Source organism: Engystomops pustulosus, chromosome 9 (genome assembly GCF_040894005.1).
Source record: "Engystomops pustulosus chromosome 9, aEngPut4.maternal, whole genome shotgun sequence".
In the NCBI taxonomy this organism is placed as follows: Eukaryota; Metazoa; Chordata; class Amphibia; order Anura; family Leptodactylidae; genus Engystomops; species Engystomops pustulosus.
Window position 1 is genome coordinate 98,640,794 of NC_092419.1, and position 21,551 is coordinate 98,662,344.

Here is a 21,551-nt window from a genome sequence, read left to right on the forward strand (position 1 = left end):
AACGTCTTCATGCATTATTCAGGGAACACGTTCTATATACTCAGAGCTATTCTGATATTTACATTAGACGAATATACTTTGCATTATTCAGCATTCTGCTTGTTCTCTTCTTACGACTTAATGTATGGAGCAGTTCGCTTCCGACTACAGAGCTAAACTTGTTTGACAAAATGCAATTTAAAGACAACGGCTTTATTAACTTCTCTTCGTGTAAAATGGTTTATTCCCCTCCCTAATGTAAATAAAAGGGGTTGTCTATTACTGAAGGCTCAAAGTAGCCTTAAAACATCCCCACGACAACCTGCCGCACCCCATATGACTCTGTCAAGGCCTATATTTACAACCTGTGTCTGACACTAACAGGACAAAAAGATCCTGGAAAGATTTGGTGGTCTTACATACCACCAGCGATGCCTTACACCCCTCTGCCCATGTGTTTGGGAGGGAAGGAGGGCAGCTGGGGATAGCGGACAACCAAACCTGAAGGCTACTGCTAGCTAATGTATGACCACTGTTCTGGGGGACTAGACATGATATACTATATCACCATGTATGCATAGAGCTGCGATATCATAAGCTCTGCAACTTTATACGGCAGTAGTTTAATTCTGGCCAGTCTCACATCCAGAAAGCTGGCACCTCTCCCTGTACCCAGGTATCCAGTTACACCTTAAAAATCAACAAACTGTGTCAACATGTACGCCCCGTACTGACTTCATACAACTCCCCACACCGCTCATCTACCGCCTGGAGGAGAAGCAGAAGGCACGGTACAAACCATCTGTAGAAGGTGATTTCTCTCATTAGTCACAATTAGCTGAAATGTGAAGAAAATATGGACCAGGGATCAAAGGGCTTCTCTAGTGATATCAAGTCAGCCCCTATCCACAGGAGATAGCCAAACGCCGGACACGGCTGTATTCCGGTGTTGAGGCCGTGTGACATCATAGTGTATGCACCGTGCGGGCCCTTAAACTATGCCATCATGGAAGACCGTAAGAGGAGAAGACGGAGGCGCGGGGCCGGGGAGGAGAAGACGGAGGCGCGGGGCCGGGGAGGAGAAGACGGAGGCGCGGGGCCGGGGAGGAGAAGACGGAGGCACGGGGCCGGGGAGGAGAAGACGGAGGCACGGGGCCGGGGAGGAGAAGACGGAGGCACGGGGCCGGGGAGGAGAGTGGGCACATTCTGGGGCTATCTATATACTGTGGGGACTTGTGCAGTAGAATAGGGTCCTGTCAAAAGACTCTAGCTGGTCATAGCTTAAAAATGTTTTGGTCAAAAAAAATGGTGTATTTTTTCCTAGTGGCGGCCCTGTCTGTGGGGTGCTGTCACCTAGACCCTCACTAATCAGCAAGTTAGCCCCTATCCGGTGGACATGAGGCAAGAAGTTCTAAAGCAGTTCTGTCAATCCTGCCACAAAGAGTAAAAGCTATTTATTTATAACACATAAACACTGCATTATGAAAAGTTTAGTAACTTATACTTTGTATTTCATTATTTCCCAGGGGTTGAACCAACTTATCCACTATCCACAGGGTGAGGATACAACTGCACCGATCACAAGAATAGGACTCCACGTCCAAGCACCCAGGGTGTTATCTGGTGGATGGGGGATAACTTGTTAGTACAGGCTTAGGTTCTTTACACATCGGTGCCACTGGTTTCTATGTTTTAGGACATATGGGATATTATTTCCGGATGCTTTTAGATTTTGCTGGAAACTATTGTCTTTTAACAGATTTGTGAGATTCTCTGAAAATAGTGCAGCAAGAGGATCTCAGTACCTTATGATGGGAGCGCCCCTGTAAAGTAATGACATATTCACTCCATATATTCAGGATTGGTGAGGACCACAAGGTCGGATCCCCACTGATATACTGTAAAGTGATATAGCACCTCTCAATCTCATTCAGCTTCTTCAGTATGAGGAGACATAGAGCAGGCAGAATACCTTGTGCTTCATAACCATCACCAGCAGCGTCTCCATCATCCTCATTGGAACCGAGGCCGAGTGCAGACTGCAGTTGTGTTACATTCATGCGAGCCGTCAACTCCCCGTTTCGGTCACCAATCTATGATACAAAGGAAATAAATATACGTCAGAATATGTCGAAATTACTTTTATCTAGTCCTACATGTTGTTTTTTCTTTGTCTCTATTGGAAGCCTGTACTGGTTCACTAGGGGTCACACTTATCAGCATAGAGGGGTCATCTCACGTAAACACAATCATTTAATGTTCGGGCATGTAGATTTAAAATAAAATATACATATACAATGCGCTGTCGCCAAATCAGTAGCACAAAGCTTCTGTATAAGACTTTAATTAAAGGGAACCTGTCATCAGCAGCCCTTTTTCTGCCTTCCCCATAGAGACTACTGTGCACATGGCCAAAGTGTTTTTATAATAAAACTGACTTTTCCCGATAAAAAGACAGATGAAAGTTTACCTTTGCAGAGCAGTGTCCCGTGTCCCATGGGAGTGACCAGGGAGCAGCGGCTCCCTCCCCTCTTTCCTTAGGAAACCGCTCCGTCATGCGTCCATTTCCAATTTTAAAAAAAACAACAACCATATCCCTCCTATTTGAAATAGATGCATGACAGACCAGTTTCGCGAGAAAGGTTTGGCGCTTCTCCCTGGCCTCTCCCATGGGACTCGGGACACTGCTCTGCAGAGAGAAAGGTAAACTTTCATCTAACTTTTCTATTTATCAAAAAAAGCTATTTTTATTATAAAAACACTTTTGCAACGTGTACACTATTTTCTCATGAGAGAGCCAAAAAAAAGGGGCTACTGACTGAGAGGTTCCCTTTAAGCATTTACTACTGGAGTCTTGTGCAGCAGTGGGTGTCCTCAGACTGCAGGGGTCCCAAGTGACTTATCTTTGCACTCCATTGTAGCGACCTCCCTGAATCCCCCAAATTTAGGCATCTAATCAGAGAGCTGGACCGGATTAATGATGCCTCATATATATCCGAGACCTGATCACCATCATATGATAAGAAGAAGCTTAATGATATTGCGGCAAAGCAGCCGACAAGAAAAATGAATTGTACAATTAGACGAGTGTCTGAAGTAGGAACCATTGGTTTAAAAGATAAGTGGTCTCTCCATGATTAATCCTCGCAGCACCTTTCCAGCTGGCGGGAGATTTCCATCACTAGAAACTCCGAGTGCACTGCACAACTCCATGACCCTGAACAACAAAGGGGCAACACTTACCCAAGAGGGTGCACCATCGAGTATTAATCGTGATTCAATGGTATATATGGGGTTAAGTAGTTAGAATGTTGTTCAAACATAATGTTCCTTCCTCCACTTTACTCTTTGGAAGAGAATTTGCAAGACTTAAGCAAACAAACAAAATGAACATCTGATCCTGACAAACATGACTGGAAGGATGTTACATAAGCGGCTGACACTGGCGCAGCTGGCACACGTAGGCACTTTCTCCTGACGCTCAGGAATACAGGAGGAGATGAAGTAGTAAGCAACTTATTCTGGATTCTTTTTATGAATTATGTGTTAATAAGATTGGAGAAGGATACTAATCAGATGTTCTGGTAACCTCACAGACCAGGTAGTTCAGATTTAGATTCAAAGCATAGCTCACTTTTCAACAACTACTCAGTAGTCCGGGGTGCGTACATGAGGAGGAACACTATGGGGGTCATTTACTAAGGGCTTTGTGACGCACTTTAGTCTGATTGTTCACGTTCTTCATGGCTAAAACGGACTGCACAGGTATAAGAAGTGTGTGCACTGATATTTTGGCACGCATATTTTGTGGGGCAGCTGCGCTGCTTTCATGCGACACAATGTAGGCTGTGTACCATCAGACAGTTCGACTGATTCGGACTGAGCGCGGGATTTAACTTGCAGGATATCGGGCGCATGATCTTAGTGAATAGTGGCATGTAGCATTATAGACGGACTGTGAACTCCAGCGGCCGGGTAAGTAAATGTGCCCCTCATACAGAAAGCAGAGAAGACTTAACAATTTCACTTACTCAGTGACCAGTATTACTGATAATAACGCACATGGGACAAGATAGACGCATCATTGTTCCCTACATGGACGGAGAAGCAGTTTATGTATCAGCTTTCTTTGGCACTGATGTGGGAAGCCAAATAGTGTGCTATATACTTGAGCGCCATTGAGATGAATAGACAGGTCCTGTGCACACTGAACCAGTTTTGCTATTCATTTCAGGGTACAGGGTACCCCATTCTTATTCTCCATGAGGGTCCCAATGGGACCCCACCAATCAACAAGTTAAGATTTGTAGTGACCAGATAACCCCTTAGTCCTTTTCCGTAGCCCAATATCTCAGTAAGTGCCATGATCAGTGTGCGCTGCCACCCTCTTACCTCACAAGAGATTTCCATATGCTTCCTTGCATAGCGCAGGGCTTCTTCATGGTTTCCTAAAGACACATAGGCGTTTCCCAGACTCCAAGACGCCCTCGCTTCTCCTACCCTATAACAAAATAACCAAATGATAATTGGGAAATTCATAGAAAAGTCACATTTACTTTTCTCCCACATTCCTAAAATGTAATTCCTAAATGTCAAGATTCTCATCTTTTGTGTTTCAATTGTTGTGAGAATTTTGGTGGCATACAGATGTGTAGATCAATGTAAATACGTCTGTATGCAAAAGATTTAAATGAACCTAGCGGAGAAGAGAAAGAAAATACAAAAGTTGTGCCTCTGAGAAAGAGGGGAAGGTGTGAAGGATGGAGATCATGTATGGGGAGTTTACACTGTAGATGGGGGGATTGTCCTAGCACGTAGAATACACAGGATCAGATTCTTTAAAGACATGAAAGGTGGTGAACACTTCAAAGGATTTTCAAAGGGATATTGACATAAGTGACATAGTGACAAATGGAAGTCATTGAATTAATGATTAGGAAGGCCGGCACGATGTCACAGATGTGATGTCTTCTACACTCACCGGCCACTTTATAAGGTACACCATGCTAGTAACGGGTTGGACCCCCTTTTGCCTTCAGAACTGCCTCAATTCTTCGTGGCATAGATACAACAAGGTACTGGAAGCTCCTCAGAGATTTTGGTCCATATTGACATGATGGCATCACACAGTTGCCGCAGATTTGTCGGCTGCACATCCATGATGCGAATCTCCCGTTCCACCACATCCCAAAGATGCTCTATTGGATTGAGATCTGGTGACTGTGGAGGCCATTTGAGTCCAGTGACCTCATTGTCATGTTCAAGAAACCAGTCTGAGATGATTCCAGCTTTATGACATGGCGCATTATCCTGCTGAAAGTAGTCATCAGATGTTGGGTACATTGTGCTCATAAAGGGATGGACATGGTCAGCAACAATACTCAGGTAGGCTGTGGCGTTGCACCAAGGGGCCCAAAGAGTGCCAAGAAAATATTCCCCACACCATGACACCACCACCACCAGCCTGAACCGTTGATACAAGGCAGGATCCATGCTTTCATGTTGCTGACGCCAAATTCTGACCCTACCATCCGAATGTCGCAGCAGAAATCGAGACTCATCAGACCAGGCAACGTTTTTCCAATCTTCTACTGTCCAATTTCCATGAGCTTGTGCAAATTGTAGCCTCAGTTTCCTGTTCTTAGCTGAAAGGAGTGGTACCCGGTGTGGTCTTCTGCTGCTGTAGCCCATCTGCCTCAAAGTTGGACGTACTGTGCGTTCAGAGATGCTCTTCTGCCTACCTTGGTTGTAACGGGTGGCGATTTGAGTCACTGTTGCCTTTCTATCAGCTCGAACCAGTCGGCCCATTCTCCTCTGACCTCTGGCATCAACAAGGCATTTCCGCCCGCAGAACTGCCGCTCACTGGATGTTTTTTCTTTTTCGGACCATTCTCTGTAAACCCTAGAGATGGTTGTGCGTGAAAATCCCAGTAGATCAGCAGTTTCTGAAATACTCAGACCAGCCCTTCTGGCACCAACAACCATGCCACGTTCAAAGGCATCAAATCACCTTTCTTCCCCATACTGATGCTCTGGAGAACTGCAGGAGATTGTCTTGACCATGTCTACATGCCTAAATGCACTGAGTTGCCGCCATGTGATTGGCTGATTAGAAATTAAGTGTTAACGAGCAGTTGGACAGGTGTACCTAATAAAGTGGCCGGTGAGTGTATATGTCTTGCACTTGGGTGCCTGTCACCATCATGTGGGGAACGTGCCTAGTGCTTGCTCTTGCTGTCACAGTGGCACATGGACTGCTTTCACAATTTTATAATGGCAAATGTGAGACAGTAAGCAGCTCACCTGTAGACATTATTGCTCAGCTTGGCTGATTTTTATGGATATATTATAATCTCATCAGCTATTATTAGCTAATCAGAAGTAGGGGGCATGATAAGCCCTGAGACCCGACGCCTGTGAGGCCCAAAAGTGTCCTGGTTCCATAAAAAGATACCAGTATTATAGACAATGCATTATAATCAATGGAGAATTAGCCTATTTCCCCTTCTGACAGTGAATATAATCTTGCAGCTCCCTCCTGTGGACAAATTAGGCATGACACCAATAGTATGGTTATATAGTATTTCTTTTCACCATTAGTTTTGTTTTTCTTTTTCTCTTCACTTTCACCAATTTTTTCCTTCTAATGGAGGACAAACAAGAGGGGGGGGGGGGGTAATCATAGGAGCAGATACTCATCCCCTGGAAGTTAATGCTGAAGGGCCCCACAGAATGACAGCAACGTGAGTAAAAAATATGGTAAGTTTGCAATAATAATAATTGGTATACAGCCCATGGCCCTGATGCTGTATGAGAGTCCGTGCCGTGACACAAATACACAAGTCCCCATGTGGCGGCCACACTCACCTGTCCCCCAGCTCCTGGGCGATGGACAGATGCTTGAGATGATATTCTATAGCTCTCTCATAGTCCTGGAGCAGTGTGTACGTGTTCCCTAGACTATAACAGGCCTGGGCTTCCACCGCCTGGTCCTTCAGCTGTCTGGAGAGCTGCAGAGTCTTCCTGGAATAAAACACACAATGCGTGTCAGTGCTGCATGCTCTGGGTGTAGATGAGTAAGGATGGATAGCATACATAGGGGCAGATGTATTATCATATCTGCGCCACAAAAATGCCGGGATTTTACTTTTTTGGGCGCAGAATTGTTACGGATAATTTATAATGAGTTTGCCCCAGAAAAAAACAGATGTTTCCGACTATGCCGACTCCTCAGTTTTTTTTGGCGTAAGTGGCCATGGCATAACTTTTCCACATTATCTGCCACATGTGTATTTTGTCAGCATTTTTTGGCGCACAATAGACCTGGAAAAAAATGATCAGAGAGCAAAGTTACGGCGCAGTCCATGTAAGATTTTGGAGCACATTTCAATGATGTCTGCATTTTTCTGGCGCACGACTGATCAGTTCCGTCTACCCATTAATTACTAACAGCCGTGCACCACTTTAATACATTGGGCTGTGCTTTCCGGAAACTGATCTCCGATGCCGACAGTCGTGCTTGTGCCAAAATTAGTAAATCCCCCCCATAGTGTATGTAATAGCCGCTTCATAATATATATTACTGTGAAGAATATATAGGGCAAAAATGTGAAGCAATAGGGCTAGATGCACAGGAAAGGAAAGAAACTGTACAAATATGAAAATATATATAAATTAATAATGCATCATACAGATGGATAAATCCGTGATCGATATGAAATAAATAATAGATAGGTGATAGATAAACCAATAATATATAGTTATGAAATAGATAAAAGATAGGTATAATAGATATCCTCCCTGACAATCCGGTGTCCAACACATTGGGGCTCATTTACTAAGGGTTCTCGGAGCGCACTTTAGTTGGGTTTCCCGAATATCTTCGATTTGCGCCGAATTGCCCCAGGATTTTTGCGTACACGATCGGATTTTGGCGCATCGGTGCTGGCTTTCATGCGACAGAAATTGGGGGGGGGGCGTGGCCGTTGGAAAACCCAACGGATTCGGAAAAAAACGCAGAATTTAAAAAAAATTTGTGTCGCAAGATCAGCACTCACATACACTGGGACGAAGAAGGTGAACTCCGGGGGACCTCAGTACAGCAGCGACACCTAGTGGATAACGGACGCACGACCTTAGTGAATCCTGGCAAGCTCCAAATCAACGTCGGACAACGTGCCGCGGGATCGTGACGGGACCGGGCAAGTAAATCTGCCCCATTGTTTACAATACGAAACATTTCATTTACCATAATGACCATTTGAGACTGTAATATACAAAGTCTATGTTATTTGCTATTTTCTTTGTCCCTCTTGGATTGTTAGACTTTTTATATGCTCTTAATGTGTTAAATTTAAAATCTTTAATAAAATTGATTGAACTATTAAAAAGTTGATGCATTACATGTTGCTTAAACGGTTTCAATACCAGTTCTGCACACTAGATGGCAGTATAGAGCCTTGTACATACGTGGGGTCCTGTTACATTGGTGTTTTTTGTGGTTTAGTTTGGGGTGGGAAGGTGGGTTTAACACATTTTATGAAAAAGACAAATCGTTTTCCTTTGGCCAAAAACATGGATAGGTTGCATTAAAGGGTCAGTAATGCAGTATCAGCTGACACGAGCACAGTGACCCCTCTGTCATGGTTCTCGGTGTGGTACACAGTAGTGTTATAAATCTCTATAAAATCTGATTATACAGGATACATAATATTCTGCTCTGTACATAACCCAGCGCTGTACTCGTTCACTCTCTTATGATCTCATTATTTCTGCTTGAATACCTCTATTATTTTTATTTTGTGACACATAAAATTTGATGTCATTCAAAGAGATGGATCTACCCAACCAGAAAACAAGGGACGACCCTCGCTGGAGATCCTTCTCATGTGAGGTAACATCAACATACATATGCACTGTTCAATGATATTTGGTAACACATATAGGACTAGTGCTATATCTATTTTTCACCAATCACATTGGAAGCCTGGAGCTTTGTGTGCACACAACGTGCCATAGTGCAAAATGGCCCCATATAGGTTACAATAAACATTAAGTGAATTCACACAGTGCAGTAACAACTGTGCAACTTTCTTGAGTTTATTTTACAGGTGACAACTAAATGTGTTCCAGTTTAAAAGGCAGGGTATTTTATTCTGTAACCTTAAAGGGAACCTGTCAACAGGGACCTCATTTTCACTAAAGACAGGTTGCAGAAGCCCATGACACCTGCAGTGCAAAATTCCTCTCTGCCTTTTCTAAGCATTTGCATTATAATATAATTGTGTGTTATAACCTTGTACCCTGACGTAATCCTCTGTGTAGTCCCAGGGGTTGGGCTTGGATTTGGATGCATTTCAAAAAACAACATGTGACTTGTCTGTGCAGCTCACTCCTCAGCTCTCAGTCCCCACCTTTGTGCTCCAGTTCAGCTCCTCCCACCCCCACTGATGTCATCTCACCAGGCTTGACCTCTGAGAAGAAGCAGGAGGTGGAGCTGTACAGGAGCACAAAGGAGGGGGCTAAGATCTAAGGAGTGAGCATTTTTTTTAAATGCATCTAAACCAAAGCCCAAACCCTGGGACTACACAGAGGATTCTGTCAGGGTGCAAGTTAAGTTAAAACACACAATTATATTGTAATACAAATGCTTAGAAACGGCAGAGAGCCATTTTTGCTCTTCAGATGTGATGGGCTTCTGCAAACTGTCTTTAGTGAAAATGAGGTCCTGGTGACAGGTTCCCTTTAAAGGGGTTGTACCAAATTGCATCCTCCATCCACAGGATAAGGGGTAACCATCTGATCCATCGGCTGGGTCTCTCACCCTTTGCGATTAAGAACCCCAAGTGATAAGAGCATGGGAGTCCCGTTCCTACTATTTGATGTGTCCTGTTACTCCATTCAATGCTTCAGGATGTGGGTAATTGTTTAGTGCTCATCTCCAGAACCTACATACACAAGTAGATCTGATTGTAGATTTCTACTTGTACCCTCATCCCTAAATTGTCATGTCCTTATTAACTCATTAAAAAAAAAGTCCTATAAAACATTATCCTACTAGGGTGTGGAGTAGCCTTGGCTTCCAACACTCAGCAAGGCTACATATAGCCTCTGTATAGAACTTTGTGATTTTACCAGGACATGACAAATACCATTTAGGGATGAGGGTGCAAGTAGGAATCTACTATCAGATCTATTTGTGTACGTTGGTAGAGCCAGGCTTCCTGTACTGGTTTACCTCTAAAGGCAGATGGACAAGCTCCCGTTGTTTTGTTTTCCACATCCCCCCCAAAACACAGCACGACCTCACGTCAGCATTATAAGGATTTTTGTGGTTTTTCATGTATGGAATAAATCTTGGTATCTCCAGGTGCGAGCTCACTTGTGGTTCTCCAAGTGCGGCATCTCAAAAAGAAGCCTGCAGTTTCCAATTGCTGTAAAATCTACTAATGTGGTTTATATACTATAGTTATTTTACGTACTAAGTTTGTGGCCAGCTACTGCCAAACAGATGTATATTCCAGTAATATCCACAGTCGCCGGCGTAGATACCCACAAAGCCCATCCGCCTGTGAGGCGCTGGAGTCATCTCTAGGATGGCCGAATACACATTGGCATCGGAGTTAAATCAATCTAATTACAGATCATTTGGCAGAAATGAAGTGAAAAATAAATGCAGCTGTGCAGAGACGAGCACCCAGCTGCGATATGTCATGTCCGGGAGAGAGGGGCGGACTGAGGCTGCCACATGCCGCTGTCATCTAAGATGAGGACAAATGGGACTGTCCAGATTCACAGGCTGATTCACTATCACAAAGTAGCTACAGAAATCTACACTAGGTGAGGTCAGAATACCAGCACCCGCTATAGTAAATTTGGTGGGATGGCGGCTCCTTCCAAGTGCAACTCCCATCATCCGTAGTGAATAAGGAACGGCCCATATACTTCTGACGGGGTTGTCTACTTCCTATTTCATGTCCACTGATCACCTGTAAATGACCTTTCCTAAGTTTAATCCTAAGAATCCCCTCTAAAACCAACGGCAGGGCTCACAGTGGTGGACCGCCACGTATGATATAATATGACCCTGTATGTAAAGAGGTATCTAGCTGAATAATAAAGAGGAATAATGAATAATGTAAATGACATAGATGTAATGGATCCCGTAATCCTGCAGGGAGTTATTTACTTTGTGTCTACTTTGATTCAGGCTAAAACTTATGTGCCACATTTATCAAAAATTGTGGTGTGTACTATGTGCAGTGTCCAGTGTAGTGTGCAGGGGGCGCCAGATTCATGAATTGTGGTGCACGTTCTTGATGAATCTGGCTCCCCCTGCACTGCTGTGCACTACGTTGGACAGAATTGTGGTATATGGTCCTGACTTGGCACTAACATGCCCCTTTTGGTGCACATTTTTTCCGTCGTGTCGGACAAAACTGGCGCAGACACTTTTTAAATACATCTGCAAGCAGTTTGCACATTCTTTCTAATGCAAAGTCAGACTGGCACAAGCACTTTAACAAAAGCGGGTTAGAGAGTGCAGGACACTGCTTGATAAATGTGTGCACCAGAACGCCCCTTTCCTTTTATGTGTTGTATCGGGTATAGCGCAGCAGCAACACCAATGTGTCACGGACACTTCTTAAATACATGTGCAAGCAGTTTGCACTGAAAAGAACTAAAAAAAAAAATCAATGCAGAAAATCCATCTCTGCAGCCACTTACTTATAATACTCAGACGAAGCATCAAACTTGCCGAGGAAGATGTGAGCATTGCCCAGGTTGCTGTACGCTCTTCGCTCAGCAGCTTTGTCTCCAAACTCCTTGGCAATGGACAATCTCTGGTGAAAGAAAGAAGGTTAAACCTCAGCACTGAAAAACACAGAACAGAACAAAATATTCTTTTACAACCTCTGAACTAATTGTGTGGGAAAAGATACACAAAGAACGGTCTATAGTCCTCATTCTCTGTACTATGTATACATCGTACATTCCTGGTTTGTATAATATCATGTAGAATACAGCATATTGTGACTACTTACCTCTTTATGAAAAGTGATGGCCTCATTGAAGTTTCCTAGGAGGTAGTGTGTGTTACCAAGATTTCCGTAAGCTCGGCCCTGAGCTGCCCTATCACCCAGCTCTTTCACTAGGGCTAAATTTCTCCTAAAAACCAGAAATGTTGGCCATGAGAATATGTCCGATTCACTGATCATATAGAATATATACAGTATGTTGTCATAAAGTCATATGGTTAACTACTCACTCATAATAGTCAGTGGCCTTCAGCAGGGTCTCCTTCACTTCCTCGGACAGATCTCCTGGAATTTGTGGCATGTTCCATGACAACTGCTTTCCTTTGGCATGATAGACATTCCCAGCATTGTACAGTGCCCGAGCCTCACCCACCTGAAGCCAAGGTGAGGAGTTGAATTCATTATTCATCTCTATTTCAACTAATATAGATGTGTAACTCAAGAAGGAATCGCTTAGGATGGCCCGTCTGCACCAATCAGCTGTATAGACACAATTGGCAGCATGTTCCTATAGCAGGCATTACCTTCCCGCCATGATTGACCATTTATAGACCTTCAATAGTAATTACTACTTGTGTTCTCAATAGAAGGCGGCGTGTAGATTTCAATCAGACACCTTGGTTGTGTTTTACCTTCTTTGAGGATGGTGTATGCTCAAATTCAACATGCCTGAGCCTGCCATGAGAGCTGGGGATGCCAACGCACACATTAAAGGAAATCTACCCTCTGGTTCATACCTTACAAAGTAGCATCACTGACTAAATCCACTGTGCACCCTGATGCAGGATCCTGCCTTGTAATATGTTTGGTCTCCTTATCCTAAAAAAAAAAAACACTTTAAAATATACTCATTAGCTGCAAGTATAAGGGGGTGTCACTAGGGTTCAGCTTTACAGGCAGTAACACGCCCCAGAGCACTTGCAGCTCATTAGCATAATTTTAAGTATATTTTTTTAGAAATAGGAGACCATGCTGTATTCAGTCAGTGACGCTGCTCTATAAGGTATGAACCAGACAGAAGATTTCCATTAAATATTTTGTGTGTATGGTCCCTGGCTTTGCTAAAATATGTGCTTACATCTCACAGATTCTGTCAAATGCAACATATGAAGAATATTTCATTAGTCTCACCTTGTCTCCCTGCTCTCGAGAGATGTCCAGATGCCTCTGACAACAAGCGATGGCTTCATCATACTGACCCAGAATCTTCAGGGTGTTCCCGAGATTCCCACTTGCTTTTGCCTCTCCAATACGATCACAAATGGACCTGACGTTACAAAAATAGACCCCTGGTTATGCCTATTTCCCTACAAACAAACAACTCCAAAAAGATTCATATGAAATTATTAGCAACCAAAAAAGCTAATTTAATACAGTGGATAGAAAAAGAAGATAGAACAGGCTGATAAACTATATAAACAATCGGAAGAGATTGAATCCAAACAAATTTAAAATATATATCCATCAAGACTAGAGATATATATATATATATATATATATATATATATATATTGTACTTAATTTACCGTATTTTTATAATGTATGTAACTTTAGAAATGACTTAATAAAACGTATAAAAAAATATATATATATTAAATGAATACATATTATATGTATTCAAGGAAGACCAAACCAAATTTATACATACTGTTGCTTGTTTTGTAATATTTGTTGAAACACGAACATCAACCATACCCCAAGACTTTATTATCACCTGTGCACATTGTGTACTTTTTGTTGAACTATCGAATATTCAATAAAACTGCATTCTCCACCCCAGCCCTAGGAAATACTGTAAGCAACAACTTTTGAAAGACAAATCACAAGTGATATCTAAGATATGATGATTGATTTTTCCTGTTATAAGAAATAAAGATTTTTTCAAGCAAAAAAAAGGGACCTGAGAGTATATATTACATGGATTTCCCAACCAATGTATAACTCCAGCACAAACCATGTTATAAGCCATCATCACCGAAATGAATAAAATAATCTTTACCAGCTGGTAAAACTCTATGATGATTCTGTATAACAGTGTAGTAGATTGTGCTGATCCAATTGGAAACAAATATATGGCCATATAAATCAGTTCAACGCAGACCCTCTTCTCCGGCTTCGGGTGCGTTCACACGTTCAGTTTTTCAGATGCAGTTTTCAATGTCTGAACCAAGAGTGGAGTGAAGAAAAGAGGAGAAGCAGCTTCTCCATGATATGTTCTCACCCATTATGATCCACACATGCTTTTGGCTATGAAAACTGCATCTGAAAAACTGAAGTAAGTTGTATGTTGTATATATCATGTGTATTTATGACATTCACATAATAGATGTGCATCTATCTCATGTACAGGGTCCGCTGAGCTGGAGATATTATGACATTTTCTATGGATATTTCATACAGAGACAAAATGGGTCTCTTTAAGACCTGTGTATAATTCCAGTGCAAGATAATAGCGTAGACAGACCAGATTGCCAAGTACAGCGCTTAGATATCTCCACCATTGCCTTGGAGAATGAATCGAGCAGCAGCATTTATTGTGCGGCATGGCATCCCCAAAGATCAGCGTCTTATCGCCTGTACAATGCCAACCACTTTAAGACTGTCTAGTCTACCTTTAGGGTGCGGTCACACAGTGCGTTCTTGGACCGTTTTTAAAAGGACTGAAAACACATGCGTTTTTGTAGGTTTACCATGTGTTTGGCTGGTTTTAATCCATTTATCTTCATTTCTAGAAGTGTAGGTGGGCGTTAAACGAGCCAAACGTATGGTGAACATACAAAAAGGCACGCTTTTAAAAACACATGCGTTTTCAGTCCGTTAAAAACGGACCAAGAACGCACCGTGTGACAGCAAATTTCCACTGTTTGAGTTAGTGAATGTGCTGGTCCAAATCGCTTACCTGGCAAGTGTCAGGTCATGCTTGTGATATTCAAGAGCCTTGGAGTATTCCTTCAGATAGAAATAGGCATTACCCAGCTGACTGTAGATGGCACTAAGTGTCTTCAGATCCTCTGTTCCAACCTGGACAGCGGCTTCAAAGAAGGCAGCACCCGCTTTGAAATCCCCGGCTTTGCACAGTCTCTCGCCCTCCAGTGCTAGCTCCAGACAGGAGGCCTCCATCCTGCGACACAGATACACATGTATCATTCCATAACGTTCATCGAGATTCTAGGACATTTTTGATACATGTGTCATAAGTTAATAAAATGATAACAAGTTTCAGTGCAAGTAACATATCGCGCTCGGTTTATCTGGAGTTGGACACGTTGAGCCCCTCCATCAGATTTGCTCAGAAAAAAAATCACACATTGAAGTCTCATCATGTAGCTCTAGTGTACACTGTAGTCTTTGGATATATGGTAACTTATAGTTAAAAATATAGGACACTGCAGTTTAAAAATAATAGGCAGATGCGTCTAAAAGGGGTGGTCCATTTTAGAAAATAAATGTTATTGTTTGTATGATTCAAAGTTATACAAATTTCCAATATACTTTCTGTATCAATTCCTCACAGATTTCTAGATCTCTGCTTGCTGTCCTTCTATAGAAAGCGTCTATGTTTACTTCCAGTGGATAGAAATGTGACCATGGTCATGTGATGTCACACAGGTGACACAGCTCTGTTATATCACACAGCTCTGATTATATCTCAGATACTAACGAGCCGCGCACCTGTGTGACCAGGGTCAGATTCCTATCCACTGGAACATAGAGGGCCCTTTCACACAATGCGTTGCGTCACGTTTTTATAATGCGCTTGTGACGCATTCCAAAGGCTTGCACCATGATCACATGCTGAGGTTACATTGCGTTTTAGTAATCGTAGTGGAAACACAATGTAACCTGATCATGTGATCAAGGCTGAAGCCTATGGAATGCGTCAAAAACACATCAAAAAATGATACACAACGCATCGCGTGAAAGAGCTCAGAAGCTTTCGATGACAGCAAGCAGAGATCTAGAAAACCGTGAGGATACAGAAAGTACATTGAAAAATTTATAATTTTTCATCATGCCAACAATAACATCAATTTGCTGAAATGAGAACAACCCTTTAAGCTATTCGTGCTTTTTTTTTTTTTTTTTGGGTGTAATTTCTGAAATTTGCACAATTTTTGGCTCAACCAGTACAAAACAATTGCCTACGCCTGGTGGGGACTGGAGTGAATTTGAACATTTTTTTTGCAACATTTTAAGTGCAAATCAGTGATACATCATCCGCCAACAGGCGCCGTTCAAAGATGAATTAGGCACAAAGCAGGAAAACCAGCCACAAGCTTCAGGGCGCTTTCACACGATGTGTTGCGTCACGTTTTTTTTGATGCGTTTCTGACACATTTTGAAGGCTTCAGCCTTGATCACATGTTGAAGCAACATTGCGTTTCCACTGTGATAAAAAGCAATGCAACTTCAGCATGTGATCAAGCTGAAGCCTTTGGAATGTGTCAAAAACTCATCAAAAAACACAGCGCAACGCATCATGTGAATGCGCCCTCAGAAAACGAATGAAAAGGTCACAAAGAATGCTTAAATACAACAAGAAAAAAAACACAAAAAATGATACATGTGCTCGGCAGTCTACAGAGCGCAAAGCCCATGACGCCAACAACCTCACATGTCCCCACGCCTGACAAGTCTCATCTGATTTGGGAGTAATTTTCCAGCAAATCCAATACAAATCATTATCTTAAAAATAATAAAGCAAAATCACCCAGAAGAGAGAGCTCTCTGTGATTTAGACTGAGCCCCTTTGTTAGCTGTGGAAATAGATGTGTTTATTGGAAACAGTCATTTGCCGGCTGCAGGATGGAAAGATGGGGAAAACCAGAGAAGAGCTGGAGGGGGCGAGACCTCTCATCAGCCGCATGGACCATCTTTTTATGACTTCTTATGTTTGAAGTTTTGCTTTGATAAAACATGTTTAATGTCATGCCAAAAAAGAAATTATGTATAAAACAGCTTGATCACTAGCAACTGCAGAGAGGGAAAAAACCTTAAAGTGATGGGAAGGGTTAAATGGGGCTTTTAGTGCTTCAGGACTCCTATCTTCTTAGATAGAGGACAGAAATGCACAATGTATAGAGCTGTCACTGCTGGTGCTGAATACAAAATTGTGATTTTGAGACGACTATGAGGGGGCATGATGAATTTATATGAATATATGAATGGTCCATACAAAAAATATGGTGGAAAGTTGTTCCAGATTAAATCAAATCAAAAGACGAGGGAGCACTGTCTCAGTCTGGAGAAAACAAGGTTTAATAATCACCAGAGGAGACAGGGATTTTTTACTATGAGTACTCTCAATCTGTGGAATAGCCTGCCTCAGGCGCTGGTCACAGCAGGGACAGCAGAGAGCTTCAAGAAGGGTCTAGATGCCTATTTATACCTTAATAACATTGCTGGTTATATTATATAGAATTGTTTCCCCTAAATCCCTTCCTCATCCAATCCCTTCCCTTCCTTGGTTGACCTTGATGTTCATGTGTCTTTTTTCAAACTGCAATATGATACTACTATGGTATGGACTCATTGGGGTCCTTAAAACATTCAGATATCATGTACTGCAAACCCATATACACAGCATATATGCGGCACAACAAAATGTGTGTGAACTTTGTCCTAGTCTTCAACATTCAAAGACCTGCAGGTTCAAAAAGTGATATAATAGTGCAGAGCAGGTAGATGACTCCAGAGAGCCGTCCATTATGTGGAGCCGCTGCTGTAAAGTGTTTTCCCTCTTTACTAATGTGTTAATATTCTGTCATAATAAACCTGTTCTTTTCAACAAAAGCCAGACCCTGTAATGGAGCGCACTGGACGTCTGGGACCTCACTCCGGGACCCATTTATCACCGCATTGCTGAGATCTGGGACATCAAGAGACTCGGTATTGTCACTGCAGAAGCAGAGGCCAAAGCTGCGCACCCTTATCTGGTGTGCCCGGGTCAGAGCGGGATTTCCATAAATCTGCATGGAATTATCACATTCCCGTTTCCTGGCTCGCCACCAAAATGACTGATTAAAGTTATGAAACCGCTAGATTAAAGTTGGTATTGGACGCCCTTCAACAGAACTTAAATACACAGCAGGGCACATCAGGGGGGAGGGAAATTATGGGTAAAACGTCAGAATTTTTACATTTGTTTGCTGAGTATTCAAGTGTGTATTGGTCCATTGATACTTAGAAAAACTGGTCGCCCACACACGCACATACATACTAAGTTCCCCCTACTCACAATATCCAGAGTGACCCCCAAAACTTTTTGGTAAACAGTGCCAGAAAAGAGCGCCCACCACACAGAGCCAGACAAAGCAGTGGCAATAAAAAGGGAACCCCCCAAACAATGAGAACATAGTTACCCCTGTATATGAGGTCTACATACAGTCTAGGGCAGATACATAACACCAGAGAGTCAGCCAGTATATAAAGTGTTTCTTACCTTCTTTACTAATGCAAACAAAAATCCACAGAAACATTGGATGAAACGTCTCCCCCACACACAAATAGTGGCGCACACTAAAACACAATGGAAACAAAAGGACCCCTTAGGATTCTAATAGCCCCCAAATCAGAGCTAGCAGAGTCACTACAGTCACCTTCTCCATAAACAATGTTAGTACAGTCACCTCCCTCAAACAGAGTCAGTACAGTCACCTCTTCATAACAGTCAGTTCAGTCACATGTGTATTATTTACATCTAATATCCATGAGATGTAGGTAAAGTTTGACAAACTGGATCCTGCACTGGAAAGGAGAAAGTTTACATTGACGAATGAAGTGTCATGTTTGATCTATGCCAATGCAAACCAGAAGGTCAGAAGGTCCTTGGTTGGATGCCTGAACTCTCCACTCCCCAGGTGAAGTTTATATCAGACTCCCAGTGACTGGTAAATTCCATTGAGAAAGCAGATGAGTACTTGGACACACAGGACACCTGGTCTGCAGACATCAGGCCTGCTGCAGCTCTGATCCCTAGCAGGGCATGCCTACGATTGCTGTTAAACCAGTTCCTAACTTCTCCTGCCAAAAGCTATTGAAATAATACTTTGCCAGACATTATCCAACCAGCTACCATGGACCTGGACGGATTGGATTTCTACCTCGGCCTTTTGCCATTGCTTCACTCGAGTTCTGGAATAAAGGAACAGTGAGTTGATGGTCTACATCTCTTGTCTACGTGTGATCCCTGGCTGCCACTAAGGTCACAGGCCTCCCCTCTACCATTTGCCTGGGGATACCTTACACATGCATACATTGGCAATACCCAGCAAGGATGCACTAAAGCTAGCAACTTAGATGCCAGGGGAATCCAGTTGCCACCAAGCCATTAGGACAGGCCCCTTGTGGGAGGATGTTGCACATGTGCACTGAACAATAAAAAAGACCACATGCCTATGATCAGTCACAAACCCTTTCCAAAATGTGAAAGGCCCTTGACCCTTTTCTTAAACCTCTGAGCCAGAAGGTCTCTCTTGGATAAGGAAGACAAACTTGCTGGCCAGAAGTTACCTTCCCCCTAAACACCATGGTTGATGATGAGATATCATGGGATGACAGCTGGATTGTGCAATTCCCGAGCCATTAGCAAGAAGTGGGAGAGCTGGAGATGTGCAGCGTCTTACTTTATCCAGAGTAAAAACCATAGATCTGCAGAAACATAGCACCATGACTTCATAGGGTCGCATAGTTCTGCACGGGTATGTAGGGAATACTTTTGGATTGACAGGTGCAGGTAAATGATCTCAGGTTGTTTGCTTTTCCTAGTCTATAGCCCCTATAAATCACTATACATACACACATGACACGCTTTGTTACATGACAACCAGGCCGAGAACTTTCATTCATTGAATTAAATGCATTTCTCCCCTTTACCTGCGCACTATAATGCACACTGGCGCGTATACTATGGCAACAGGAGCGCGCTGCACATCCCTATTCCACAGGGTATCTCTTACTGTTGTCATGGTTACCTCTCAGAAAGAAAAGAGAAAAACAATAGATACAATCACAATGTTTATTTCTATTCTGGTGCCACATTCATGTTCATCTTCTATGGTCTCTTTGGGGTAAATTGATTCCGGTTGTTTCGACAGGATGATATCGGGTATCAAACCAGTAAATCCACTTCAATTAATGATATTTCTCATAGAATATCTGTTTCATCATGTACATTGTACTGCTGGGAAGAATACACAACTTTGTAGTACAGGCAGTCCCCTACTTAAGGACACCCGACTTACAGACGACCCCTAGTTAAAGACGGACCCCCTGCCCAGTGTAACCTCTGGTGACCTCTCTGGATGTTACTATAGTTCCAGCCTGTAATAATCAGATGTAAGGTGTCTGTAATGAAGCTTTATTGATAATATTTGGTCCTATTACAGCAAACAATTTTGAAACTCCAATTGTCATTGGGGCAAAAAAATTTTTTCGTCTGGATCTACAATTATGAAATATACAATTTCGACTTACATACAAATTCAACTTAAGAACATACCTATGGAATCTATCTTGTATGTAACTGGGGACTGCCTGTATTATATGAGAAAATTTGTGTCACCACGGTAACAGACCCCCATGTGTCGTCTGATAGAACCGTCATATGATTTATTCTGATAATTTGACTTCACTACCAACAGCTTTGGTGCGGAATCAGATGCAGTTTGAGGATTAATCTTCACTACTTTCGTTCCCTATTATGCTATTTGCAACCGGGTCTTACTATGGATGTTTAGTACAGGTATCCATGATGCTACGATGTGTCAGGATAGCTTTAGGGTGATGCCACACATGGTGTTTTGAAACCGCTTTTGGTCCGTTTTTGAGCAGTCCGTAAAAAAACGCATCCGTTTTTGACAGGTTTTACCAATTATCTTAATTAAAACTGGTCAAATACGGATGCTTTTTCAAAAAACGCATGCGTTTTTTAAAAATGTATGCGTTTTTTTAACGGACTGCTTAAAAACAGACCAAAAATGGGTTCAAAACGCCAACACCAAGCTTCATCCCTAGACAGATGTCTCTTTTGATCCAGTTCTATGTCCTCAGCATAAGAAATTTCCTACCTGCTCTGTTTTACCACCTATTTATAACCTTTGTGATCTGCTTTACCCAACGAGTCGGCTGCTTTACCCCTTTTACACTTCGATCTTCCCTCAAACACATCATCACCCTCTACTATTACATCTTATACTGAGGAAAGGGATTGTGGAAGCAGATAAAGCTAATGTAGTGACAATCTATGCTAGAAGCAGCAGGACATCCGGCTAGGTGAAGGAGTTAATCAGACTCCACAGCAGAAAAGTGGCTCCATTTTTTAATTGATGGCTATTAAGAATTTTTTGGGGGGAATACTGGAAACCCCAAAAAGGAGAATGAGGAGAACAAAACAAATTGAAATTATTATTATTAATAACTGAAGTGTTCAGAACTCCAGTGTTGTGGTGAAATTCTGTGTTCTAAAGGGTCACTGGATCCATTGCGCCCACAGGCCCCGTGACGTAGAACATGTGATGTCACTGGGGCCCTATG

At 42.5% G+C, this 21,551-nt stretch overlaps 1 protein-coding gene and 1 long non-coding RNA gene across 8 annotated transcripts in view; one reads left to right on the forward strand and one right to left on the reverse strand.

The window, feature by feature from the left end:
- The window catches only part of GPSM1 (G protein signaling modulator 1), a 290,121-nt gene that overhangs the window by 102,631 nt on the left and 165,939 nt on the right, over positions 1 to 21,551 (reverse strand). For 6 of the 7 annotated variants that reach the window (XM_072124469.1, XM_072124470.1, XM_072124468.1 and 3 more), the window contains 8 exons: positions 14,917 to 15,138; positions 13,149 to 13,284; positions 12,248 to 12,390; positions 12,024 to 12,147; positions 11,707 to 11,822; positions 6,847 to 7,002; positions 4,372 to 4,480; positions 1,952 to 2,072 (listed from right to left, as the gene is read on the reverse strand). In XM_072124469.1, coding sequence (XP_071980570.1) covers positions 1,952 to 2,072; positions 4,372 to 4,480; positions 6,847 to 7,002; positions 11,707 to 11,822; positions 12,024 to 12,147; positions 12,248 to 12,390; positions 13,149 to 13,284; positions 14,917 to 15,138 — 1,127 coding nt within the window. Of the gene's footprint in view, positions 1 to 1,951; positions 2,073 to 4,371; positions 4,481 to 6,846; positions 7,003 to 11,706; positions 11,823 to 12,023; positions 12,148 to 12,247; positions 12,391 to 13,148; positions 13,285 to 14,916; positions 15,139 to 15,529; positions 15,613 to 21,551 lie in introns of those variants that run through there. The other variant, XM_072124471.1, reaches the window with a different exon arrangement.
- Positions 3,452 to 13,205, forward strand: LOC140077367 (uncharacterized). Its single transcript, XR_011849774.1, has 3 exons — positions 3,452 to 3,486; positions 8,811 to 8,872; positions 13,105 to 13,205. It is a non-coding gene; the product is annotated as an uncharacterized lncRNA (long non-coding RNA).